Source organism: Spodoptera frugiperda, chromosome 25 (assembly GCF_023101765.2).
Source record: "Spodoptera frugiperda isolate SF20-4 chromosome 25, AGI-APGP_CSIRO_Sfru_2.0, whole genome shotgun sequence".
In the NCBI taxonomy this organism is placed as follows: domain Eukaryota; kingdom Metazoa; phylum Arthropoda; class Insecta; order Lepidoptera; family Noctuidae; genus Spodoptera; species Spodoptera frugiperda.
In genome coordinates, this window is record NC_064236.1 from 4,525,635 (window position 1) to 4,538,831 (window position 13,197).

At 37.0% G+C, this 13,197-nt stretch overlaps 1 protein-coding gene across 3 annotated transcripts in view; it reads right to left on the bottom strand.

Annotated features, from left to right (window-relative positions):
* Positions 1–13,197, bottom strand: part of LOC118263582 (nostrin) — a 75,997-nt gene that overhangs the window by 14,091 nt on the left and 48,709 nt on the right. For 2 of the 3 annotated variants that reach the window (XM_035575672.2, XM_035575665.2), the window contains exon 2: positions 3,039–3,279. In XM_035575672.2, coding sequence (XP_035431565.1) covers positions 3,039–3,158 — 120 coding nt within the window. In that variant the 5' untranslated portion in view covers positions 3,159–3,279. Of the gene's footprint in view, positions 1–3,038; positions 3,280–3,391; positions 3,540–13,197 lie in introns of those variants that run through there. The other variant, XM_035575678.2, reaches the window with a different exon arrangement.

Consider the following 13,197-nt stretch of genomic DNA (forward strand, 5'->3'; position numbering starts at 1 on the left):
TGTAGGTACCAGCATTGTGTGGGGGCTCCGGAACAGGTCTACTAAGAGGACTCGGAGCTCCTTACAATTGTTGAGGGTGGCAACCGGGGTGGTTTTAGTGAGGTAAAAATTAAACACTCCCTTGTCTTTTACCCCCAAAAAGCTAGGCGATTACCGAAGGTTTCACCCAGTCATCAAAAATAAGTACTAGCACGGTCTCTGTCAAATGTTTCGACTCATAACGAGTCTTGCACGAAGAATAGGGATAGCACAGTGACAAATGTATCACTTTACTGTCCCTTAACAACTAATTGAGGAGTTGGTAATACATAGTATGTCGATTCATAACATGGGCATTAAATAAATCTCGTCGTAATTGGTTTACATACATAGAAATAACGAACATACTAATAATAACGATCGAATTGAGAACCTCTACCTTTTTGGAAAGTCGGTTAAATATAAACCAATGACGTCGCGACGTCAGTCTGTGTCACTCTCAACTCTGATTTAAGGTTTAGTGACTAATAATAAATATTAACCAACTTTTCTATGGTCAAGCCAGACTAGTAAATAATATAGTTAAATAAACAATTGTCAATTTATCGTATTATCGAATTAGTTGCGTAGTGCAATACAAACAGTCATGGCACATTTATTTCGCTCCAGTTGTAATAATCGTAAGATTTACATAATAATAGTAATGAATGTAATAGGTACCGACTGTTATCATCGATAGTTAAACTGTTATTCGAAAGAATTATTGGAAATAGTAAAAACTTATATATATTTGCTTCATGATTTGATTTTCCGCTCGATAGTGCCACAACTTATTTACAATTGTACGCATGAACTAACGATTCGGAAACATTCCCTTTGTTTTTTTATAGTAACTTTTATGAGACAAACTAATTTAACTGAAAGGTGTACTCATTGATTGACCTAATTGATGGGAAAATATAGTGAATAACCTATTATTTTGAAAATTGTTACTAATAGAACTACCTAAGTTAATAGCAATAGTGCCGCGAATGTGTCAATAGATTTATCGTGGCACTATTCCAAGGTGCTAAAAGACACACATAGCAGGCCAAGAGCAATAGCAAAAATTACATAAAACACAATCAAAGTGAATCGTCCTAGATGTGTATGTAAGCGCATAACTTACGAACTACTCGACCAAATTGGATGATTATTTTCTGTTATGTTCATAACACCTAAAATGACGTTGGTATAAGCGAAAATATCGTCTTATTCACAGGGAACATCGGGAAATTATACTCGGACGAAACTGGCGATCCGCTTGTTTATAATAAAAGTAGGCTTTTCAAGGTCTGGGAACGACATTAAGGTTGCTTATGCAAACGAGAAAGAAACATTACAAACCAATTATTTTTCAAGATGTAACTTAAAAGTCAGCCGGTTAGAATTCAATGTCAGTTTGGCACGCTCAGAGCAATCTCATCGAGCAGTGTTACGTTGTAATAGTGAATAATGTTTACGAGGTATTACAGTAGATTCATAGCTCAAATAATTACACACCTACTATATTATTACATTCGTTTTAGACAAACTTTAGTTAATTTTCACTCTTCATGATGTAATCAGTTCTTTTTTTAATGGGACAAGCCTGCCACAGCCATCCGAAATGGCTGCAACTCCTGTAAGCCAGGGTCTATAGTAGATACAACCATAAAAATTCAGGACGTTCATTGAAGACATAAGAGATTGTCATTAGAGTTGCGATCCGCACAGAAATCGAATCGTCACCATCACAAATAAATAGCAACCAGAATCGTACTGCAATAACAAAGTAAACCAAATATATATTAGGCTAGGCAACGGCAGGTAATTGAACTGCGGACTACCTAGCGGGTTTATCGTGGCTCCGGCACGAAAAGCAAGAGTAAAGACGGGGTGGTTTTTAGTCTGACTGCCCCTCTCGCCTGGGTCAAAGCGGGAGAAAGAAAGTCTTTGGATGATTATCCTCCAGGCAGGCTTAAAAACGCAGGTAATTGAATGGCATATTAAGCTAGTTGGCTACAATAGAAGTGATTGGCGTCATAGTCAGTAACAATTTCATTTTCATGTTTCTCTACAAAATAATTTGCTTTTCCAATTAAGCATTTAATTAAGGAAGGAAATTATATAAACTTAACACGTCATTTGGACTGAATATTACCAAAACACCATTTTAAATTAGTAACTACCTATATTTAATTATTAATTATTTTGTTCATATTAATTAATTAATCGCAATGACTCAATTTTCACTGGGTTTTATAATATAGGTAGGTAATAATGCGGTTTCCCATTTAAAGGTGAATACTAGCCTAATTAGGCACGCATAGGTTATTAGATCAAAAGAAGAACATTTTATATAATATTTTATATTATGAATTAATATGAATAATTACATTTCAAATAACATTGCATTTTTCCTCATCACCCTACAGTTAAATTATGACTAAACACATGGTGCCGTGCGCTGACGCATTCGTTTTCTCTTTCATCCAATGTTCCCATGCTCCAGAACATTGACCTACCTTCCTACTTGGCCCTGTTATGATGACCTCAAAAACTAAGAGATAAAAGCGTATCTAGAGGTTCCTTAGTAAATGTGTACGGTACTATGTTTGCCTTCCGTACTTTTGTGTATGTATTCCGCAAAGATACACCTGTTTACTATAGGTATTTACTTTTAGTTACTTTAGTTAATGGTGATGAGAAAACAATGAAATGATTGATGGATATGGAAGAAAACAATGAATTGATGGATGTGGAACAATACTACAATAGCCAGTCTAACAGATGTTATTCAGTTCACAATAAACTTCAATAACTTACGCTTACGCACACCCACTTCGTATATTTTTCTAATTAAAAACCGACCGTTTCAAAAAGTCGATTGATCGATTCAAGTTGTTGAGTTGAAAAAATTTAATAGACATATTGATCTCTGTCCAAAGACTTTGAATTGAAATTAGTCATTAGATTTCAACCATTATATTTTGTGGTAGACTAGTAATAGTAAACAGGTAGGTACTTGAAGCACTCACCCAATAGTAGTCCTTAAAGACGGTGTTGTTAGAAGACCTCAGGTTGATCATGTCCTCGAGTGTGTTCTGCCACCGGTCCATGCCGGCGGCGATCTTGTTCGAGACGTTCTCCCGGTTCATGTTACCCTCGGCTTCTTCGTCTTGAGGAGTAGCATCACTGCTGCTCGCCGCTCTACTGCTGGAGCTCGACTCCCTGGCCTCCCTGGCCTCCCTGCTCTCGCGGCCTATAGCACTGAACGTCCTGAAATAAACACAAGGGTAATTATAGAAAAAGTTAAACTAATATGGCGCACAAACATATGGCATCAAAAATAGATTTTGTCGTCAAAACTTGAAACACAATTTATCCGTACCATTAAACTTAGAAATCATTTAATTCAATGTTGCAACGAAACTCGTTACCGATGCTCGTGTACCACATATCTTAATTACAACAAAATCTCAATTAATTACTCGCTTTAATTGAAACGAACATGAACGTTTGATTAAACTTTATATCGGAAATGAATTTTGAATTATTCGGTTAGGTAATAACTATATCTTTTATGATTGTAATAGTTTTTGTTTACGATAAATCGAAGTGCACATACACTTAAGGAGTTTGTAACTAAAGTTAAACGCGTCCGCGGACAGTCAAAGTGTGGAGACATATGAATCATATTACCTATTGTGGATGCGTAACACATTTCTTACTCACCGTTTCCTATAATTATGAACGTTTATTCGAACTATATTGAGAAATAACCGCTAGGGTTAGGTTTCACTGTTGCATGCATCCGTGCGCTCACATAACACTGTATAACTTTTGTCTGCAGATAATATTAGGTTACTAGGTTACTGGCGTCGTGTTTAGGAGGTCTAAGAAAACATAAATTTGGACTGGTATTCCTAATTATTTTTATGTAGATAATTACAGACAGTCTTGGCAGCTTCAAGGATAATTCACATCTGCGTTACAGATGTCATTGAGCGGAGAACGGTTATCAGCTGTTTGATCACACTATCTATCACTGCAACGGATATACAGCAATCATTGTTTACCTGTGTATGTTTTAAAGTCAATGTTTTTTATGTCATCACCCTCAATGTGACTAACGTTTATACCTATGTGGTTATTTTATTGCTTGCGTCAAACCATCAAGTGTTTGCTTTAGGATGCCTATTTTGATTCTAAATAAAACATGATAAATATGCCCTGAACACTAAATGCTCGTGTGTCATGTTTCGGCACGAATGGGCCGGCTCGACCGGAGTCATACCACGGCCTCAGAGAAAACCGCGAAACATCGTTCACGTTGTGTGAGTGAGGCTACCGGAGGCTCAATCACCCCCCTTCCCAATCTTCACAATCCAGGGTTCCCCAACAAACTTTAAATTCCTAACTCTCAAAAGGGCGGCAACGCACTTGTAACCTCTGGTGTTTCGGGTGTCCATTGGCGGCGGCGATTGCTTACCATCAGGTGATTCGTATGCTCGTTTACCATAAAAACTTAGTTCTAATTGTTAATGGAGACAAAAGACAGATGTTTCTGATTGGCTACCTAAATTGCTGCTGCACACATTTGCTGATGGAGCACCTGCCGTGGTATCAATTGGGCCTCTTCAACAATGCCTAATTATAATTAATTAAGCTTCTGTTAGTTTATTTGACATATATTTTGACACGTGTTTCCAAATCAGTCTAGCTGAAACTACAGACATGTTAACGTATTGATTAATGTATTTAATCAGTCCGACTTAAATAAGTAGTTGCGGTTTTATACTTATACATTTTTTTTTATTTATCACTTTCTGTCAGTCTGCTAGTAACTGCCTAAAGTGATGGATTTTACTTCATGAGTACTTTACGATACATTTTTGCGATTGCTTAACTTTAGAATGGAGAAAACGGAACGAAGATAAAATTAAGTGAAAAGTTCTGTATTATCGTAAACGAAACCACGTGATATTGTTAGTTGAGTAATAAAATACAAACATAAAGCGAAGCAGCTGACGATTTCGTTTGACAATTTATGTTTCTGCAGTAATTTTGTATTCTTTTACGATCTCTGTTATGTTGACCATAATGAGTTTTACGAGTTTGAACAAACTCACCGTGTAACATCGTAAACATGTGTTTGTAAAGAAGCAAAGATAATTAATAATGCCTTTATGCAACATTTCATGCGTAATATTAATTATGGAATCTCGTTTTCTTATTGTTTCCCAGTAATTTTACACACTTTCGCCTCAAAGATTACTCGCTACTAAATACCAATTATACGCTTCCCGACTCATTCCAACACATGTGTTTATGCTAAAATAATCGCTAATTAATCATGCGTAAAGGTTAAATTTGTTTAAATGTCATCGGCGTAATAATAGCATTAGTCCCGAGTTGCAGTCCGCGTGTGATGTTTCTTCTATAATGTTGTCGTGTCTTCTATATCGTTGTACAACTGACGCCGGTGTTACTTTAATGAAAGAAATATTTGGTGCCTGGGAGGAAGCACAGGATGCCATAGGTGTTTTTTGTGACCTCTCAAAAGCATTTGATTGCGTTGACCACGAGACACTTTTGCTGAAATTAAATCATTACGGGATTAGAAACACTGCGCTCCGTCTATTGAAATCATATCTAGGAGATAGGCAGCTAAAAGTTCAAATTAACGGTGTTCATTCACAAGGGTCTGAGATAAAAATGGGCGTTCCTCAAGGTTCAATATTGGGTCCTTTCCTCTTTTTAGTGTACATAAACGATTTGCCACTCATATTCGAAAATGAACCAAAAATGGTTCTGTTTGCAGATGATACATCACTGATTTTTAAAATAGGTCGACGTTCGAATAATTTTGACGACGTGAACAGCTCCATTCTTCGAGTCTATGAGTGGTTTACTATTAATAACTTGGCGCTTAATGAGAAAAAAACCAAATGTATTAAATTTTGCTTGCCAAACGTACAAAATAACGAATGTTATGTTGCTTTGAACGGACAAAAGTTAGAATTTGTTAAGGAGACTGTATTTTTGGGTATCACATTAGATGACAGATTACAATGGGGGCCCCATATAAAAGCACTTTCGGGGAGACTAAGCTCAGCTGCTTATGCAGTTAGACAGATTAGGCAGCTAACGGACGTAGGTACGGCAAGGCTTGTTTATTTTAGTTATTTTCACAGCATAATGTCTTACGGCATTTTGCTGTGGGGGCGAGCTGCGGATGTAGAATCAATTTTTATTTTGCAAATGCGAGCTATTCGAGCAATATATAACTTGCCCCGTCGCGAATCTTTGAGAGAACTATTTAAAACTATAAACATTCTTACAGTGCCTTCTCAATTCATTTACGAAAATATTATGTACGTGAGAAAAAATCAACAATTGTTTGAAAAAAGAAGCGACAGACACAATTTTAATACGAGAGGTAAAAATAAGTTAGCTATACCGCAATTCCGATTGTCCAAAGTGCAGAAATCCTTCATGGGATTTTGTGTTAAGTGTTACAATAAACTACCAACCACCATACTGAATCTGAACGAGAAAAAATTTAAATCTTGTATAAAGCGTGAACTGTGTAAACAGGCATATTATAAACTGTCAGATTATATTGAAGATAAAAATGTGTGGCAGCATGTTGGTCCGGCTCCACTGGACACTCGCTCACACTAGACAATGCTCTAATACGATCACTAGTTACACGTTAAATTAAAGTACTAATTTATTCCAATGTAGTCTAGGGATCCTGTGGCATCAAGCAGTTATTTATTTATTTTTTATTTGAAAAATTAAATTAAAGATTATTTTTTATTTGTATAGAAGCATTATTTCAAAATTGTAAGTGTACATATGTGGGCATTATGTTTGAAACAACCCACTTTTTACCCGACTGCCAAGGAAGGGTTATTTAATTTATATTCTTTACAAATTGGTTTTATTGTCCCATAGTTTTGACGTCGTATTGTCGTTACATTGTTCCTACATATATATACAATAGGTAAATGATCAAATAATGTATCAGAGATATTGTAAAAATCATTTTTTGAAAAGAGTAACGATGGAGTTTCTTGCTCGTTCTTCTCCATTCGAAGCAACACTTTTGAACGAGCGCCTAGCTTCACTGACAGACAGACTGACGGACAATTCAATTTGACGTTTCAAAAGTGCCTAATTTAGGATTAATTGAAATAAATGCTTTGACTTTGACTTTGACTTTGAATTATTTTGTGTCATTATATTTGCTAATGTTTAAGTAGAACGATTCATCATTCATTAACCAAATTGTTCACTAATGATGAACATGTCTGAACTAATGAATAAGTAGTTACAGATCGCTCTTCTTTCAAATTATTAAATCAATTTATTTTGTTCAATGAATTATGTAAAGTTTGTTGGCATAGTAGTTTAATAGAATAAACAACTTGTTTAGCGAGTGTTTACACAGTTACCGAACACAACGTCTTAAATTCAATTCAATAAATTCTTAATAATTAATAATAACAAATTATTATTAATTATTAATTATTTATGAAATTACTAAATGTCACTGAAACGTTCAGTAATGCCATTAGGATGGAATTTGGTGTGGACAAATGTGCAATCATGCATGTAAAGAGGGGGGAAATTGTGGAATCAGATGAAACACGAAACTCTGATACCACAAAATTTAGACTTCTCTCTTCAACCGAAACCTATAAATACTTGGGTATGTCAGAAGCGTTAGGCATTGATGTAGCTGTCATGAAGCAATCGTTGCGGGAGCGCTTCTTTGGCCGCCTGAAGAAAGTTCTCAATAGTCTTTTATCAGGTGGTAACAAGGTGCGCGCTTACAACGGTTGGGTCATGCCAGTACTGATGTACTCTTTTGGCATACTCAAGTGGACTCAAACGGAACTGGACGCCCTGGACAGAAAAGTCCGTTCATTGTTGACTGAGCATCGGATGCATCACCCACGATCATCAGTAATGAGACTGTACATACTACGTAAATGTGGGGGGCGAGGCTTTTTAAATGCCAAAACCCTACACGATAGTGAAGTGTGCAGTCTCCGAAATTTTTTTTTCAAAATGGAGGTGGGGATACATCGAGATGTTGTTTCAGTGGACAAAGGACTTACTCCGCTCTCCTTGGCTAATAAGGACTGGAGAGAACCTATAATACTAAGCACTAAGGATCGCAAGAATGTATGGCAAAGTAAGGAGTTGCACGGACGCTACTATCGGGCCCTACATGGGCCAGATACAGATTTCTTAGCGTCCGTATCCTGGCTACGTTTTGGTAACTTATTTGGAGAAACGGAAGGTTTTGTCTGTGCAATTATGGACGAAGTTATGTTGACGAACAACTACCGAAAGTATATTATAAAGGATGGAACGGCTGACATTTGTCGGGCATGTCATCGCCTAGGGGAATCCATTCGACATATAATTTCGGGTTGTTCTCACTTAGCTAACGGAGAGTACTTGCATAGACATAATCTTGTAGCCAGGATTATTCATCAACAACTTGCTTTAAAATACAAACTTGTTGAATCTGAAGTGCCGTATTATAAGTATCTGCCTGACCCAGTTCTTAAAAATGGAGATGTCACACTGTATTGGGATCGAACTATCATCACAGACAGGACAATTGTTGCTAACAAACCTGACATTGTGGTGATAGATCGACCAAGCCGTCGCACAATGATAATTGATATAACAATCCCACATGACGAGAATCTTGTGAAAGCTGAAAAAGATAAAGCCAGTAAATATCTTGATTTAGCTCATGAGGTTGTCGACATGTGGGATGTAGATTCAGCAATCATTGTGCCGATAGTCGTATCTGCCAATGGCCTTGTAGCCAAAAGCCTCGACCAACACCTGAGTAGGCTAACGTTAGATGGTTGGATCAAGAGCCTGATGCAGAAGGCAGTACTTCTGGACACGGCGCGTATTGTCCGGAAATTCCTCTCTCTTGAGCCCTGACCACCGGTAGCTTGGATTTATCCCGTTGCTGGTGGGCTACTGCTTTTTATATTTTTAAATGTTTTATTTTTTTCTTTTTAATTTAATATTTAAAAATGTAACAAAAGTATAAGAAATAAATGAATGAAATAATAACACTTAGGTATCGACTTATTCCGGACCTGCGGACAACGTAAAAGGTTACCGGGGCTCCGGCTCAAAGCAGGAGAAGGAACGGGGTGGTTTTTAGTCAGTAAGAGTCTGACACTCCCTCCCGCCTCGCCCAAGGCGGGAGAAGCCATTGGATGATTTTCCCTCCTCAAAAAAAATGTATCTACATATTAGTATCTTGGATTTAGTCCTTAGTATAATCTGCAGGTCGCGGTGGTCGTGGTAACCACTGACAAACGGTGAAGGAAAACATCGTGAAAAAACCTGAGCTTACAATTTCTGATTATAAGTTTGAAATCACCAACCCACATTGAGCAAGCGTGGTGATTAATCCTCAAACCTTCTCCGTGTGAGAAGAGGCTTTGGTCAGCAGTGGCCACTTTATAGACTGTTGATGTGATTAACTGCAGGATCCAAAAGCATTCTAGGTGATTGTACCATTTAATTTAGGTCACACGTGCACACTTATAAGGTATAACACTAAATAAATAATGGTATAAAACAAAGAAAATTCGTTACGTTTCTAACATTGGCTAATATTCCCAAAAAAGAAAACACTTTTATCAACAGCAAAAACCAACACGAATCGTGAGTAACACAAGCAAAAAGCAGTGTAAGTAAATATCCCGTTAAGGTAAAGCTAGTAAAAAAACTTGCAATGGTAAATACCCGATATTACTTGAATGTAGCCGTACGTAAGGAATAGTAAACTGGTTAGGCATTTCGCAATGTAATCCGATATACGACTTCTTAATGTTACATTATTAACAGATGCGTCTGGAATATATAACATCTCGCCTTTTGTCAAGGGAGAGGCAAAAACGAAATTAAGTGTGGGAGAGCCATGCTTCGGCACGAATGGGCCGGCTCGACCGGAGTAATACCACGGACTCACAGAAAACCGACGTGAAACAACGCTTGCGTTGTGTTTCGTTGTGTGAGTGAGGTTACCGGAGGCCCAATTCCCCCTTCCCAATCTTCCCCATCCCCATTCCCGAACAACAACCCTTAAATTCCTAACTCCCAAAAAGCCGGTAACGCACTTGTAAAGCCTCTGGTGTTTCAAGTGTTCATGGGCGGCGGCGATTGCTTACCATCAGGTAATACGTCTGCTCGATTACCGGCATGTCCCATAAAAAAAAAAAAACGAAAAAAATTACTGCCCAGTGATCGCGGTGGCTAGGAAACCGACTGCCGCGCGACGTATAACGGCTTCGATTCCCGCATGGAGCAACCTTTTGTATGCTATTTTTGTATGAACGTCATCAAAAAAAGAAATGCCCACAGATAATGACACTTTAGTTATAGACCGAACAAAAGTCTTGGCTCCAGGCTATGACTAAGAACTTACAGAAACCAAAATAATGCGTACCGTAATTTTTTTGATCAGTTCAGTCAAACAGATTTTCGATTTGGATATCGAAGTCGAAACACCTTAGTTAGCAACTGAACTTGCGACTTCCCAAACGAGTAGACTGACCAAAATAGCCCAGTAGACTACACACTATACCATCAAGCCACGAAGGTCAGACGGTCCGACGCCATTATCATAATTCCTATAATCAAAGAGAACGCTTATCTTAATTATATAGCCTTAATTGAAGCCCAAGGCTAGAATTATGAAGATATATATTTAGTACAATATGTTGTATGTACTCGTACGTGTAAGTGAAGGTAACATATAAATGTTGATAGTCAGTCAAAGAAACATAGATATAATAAGGACGGTTGAAAGGCTAGATATGTCTCCACTAGGAACATTTGTTGAGCGACATGTGTCCCCAGAGACATTGGACAATGTCGGACGATATCGGGCGACGTCGCGTCGGACGACATCGTTGACTGTGCGACAAGGAACAGTTTCAACAATGTTGCTCGACAAATGTTTCTAGTTATATGGACTTGTAAGCTAAGGTAACATTTTATACACGTTGATAGTAAGTCCAAGTAACATTGATATAATATCGGCGGTTGAAAGGCTAATAGCCTCAAATCCATTAGTACCATTTGTCGAGCGACATGTGTCCCCAGAGACTTTGGGCAATTTCGGACGATGCCGGGCGACGTCCGACGACATCGTTGACTGTACGACAAGGAACAGTTTCAACAATGTTGCTCGACAAATGTTTCTAGTTGGGACGAGGCATCATTGATGTAAGCGACATTTTTATATCGAGTTATATGTATTCGGAATCAGCGGAATTTTCTCAGTCGAATAATGTATACAACAGAATATCGCAAAAAATGTCGCTTAGATCAATTAGCCTTTCGACCGTCGCGTCAATATGAAGAAACTGTATATTAATGATTGGTAGGCTTCATAAAGGATTTGCCACAATATTACAACCATAACTTTCTACTGAAAGGAACCGATGAAGACCATTCTTAGTTTTGATCCCATCGTGATCACGATCTTCGACTGATAGAGTCTGACCGGAGAGAAAATGGCCTCAAGCAAAACTATACCTATGTGTTTATTTGTGTTTAATATATGTATCAACAAGATCTAGACACTGACACCAGATTACAACTACTTAAGTGCTCAAACAACAGCATTTTTTTAAGTGCTTTTACTGTGAACATTTAATTTTGTAACAAGCCCGGAAATAAATACTACACAGCTGTCATTATAGACAATGGATTATAATAACATTTACATTCATGCATTACAATCATAGATTCTAGCAAGCAAAAACTTCCAGTGAAATAAAAACCAGTTGGAATTGGTTATACGCGTCGAACGTTTGTTTAGATAGAAAAAGAAAACAATACGATTACGTCAACTCTAAAGTACGAAAGTATCCCTGACCCTAATTGAAGCGAAACGCAAACAGATAGAAAAATACCAAGTACCTAAATCACTAAGAAAAGTAATTAACCAACCGTAGGGCTGGGAACGTATCGATATAGATAACTCAAAACCTAACGATAGTTTTATGATGTGCGTTCCGATTTACGAACATAAATCAAGACTAGGAGTTACGCCATGATTCCGCGAATGGATTTATGTCAGTGGTAAATAATAATGAATGTTTCTCTATATTAATTTATGAAACAGCAATCCTAGATGATCACCTAAATAGTTACCTGGTCTTAGGTACTTGAGTCCAGTTTCCAATTTTGGTTATGATTCAATTATTTTGTAATAGACGACTGTAGTCTGTTGAATGTTCTTAGTGATTAGGAAATAGGAATAGGTGTTTGTCAAAATTTATCATAAAATTTTACACAAACGCAAGTAAAGATTTGTGGTAATTTATTGCATTGCTAAATTGCGTAACGTAACCATTTCTTTAAATAAACAACCGTATAATATTTCCACTAAAAGTCTAAAGAATATTCAAATACGATCTGAATACTAAAACGAGATCTATAGATTGAAATATCAAACAAATTAAGAAAGAACGATGATAAATCACATTGTACAAATCAATGCATTGGTCGGCCACGATTCTTTCACAAAGCGATTACTTAAACTGCTATCATATCAAACAGAAAAGGCGGTCAAAGCGCATCATGTTAAACGTCCAACGATATTAAGAAATTATATTTACGATACGATTATCGATTCAATAGAACACGTTACTCAATAGACCTCTGACATTTTTATCGATACACTATTAAATATGTTTTTAATTTCCGCCAACACTACTACTAAATAATAATGTATTTAGATTTTTTAACGGACGGTGGAGCATTCCGGTGTGGAACAATGCAGGTTTAGTGCAAAATAGCCTTTCCACTGAGTGAACACATTGTGTCCTAGCTTTTCATACGGAAATCATCATTTGTTACTGAAGGTGATAGGTTAGGAAATCAGCTCATTCTGTCTGGGTGCCACTTAGTGTTTATTGTAGAACTACTTAGTTTAACAAAGTTTTTTTTATCGAAGACTGATCACTTAAGTAAAACGTGATACTTAGAAAAGCAAATTACATAGTTACTGATTCAATTTTTTATACGAATCTCTTTACTACGGGTATAATTCGTACTCGTATAATTCAAACAAAATTGTTTTATTCATCCATATTATCATTTGACATTAACATAATTATGTGTAAGTTT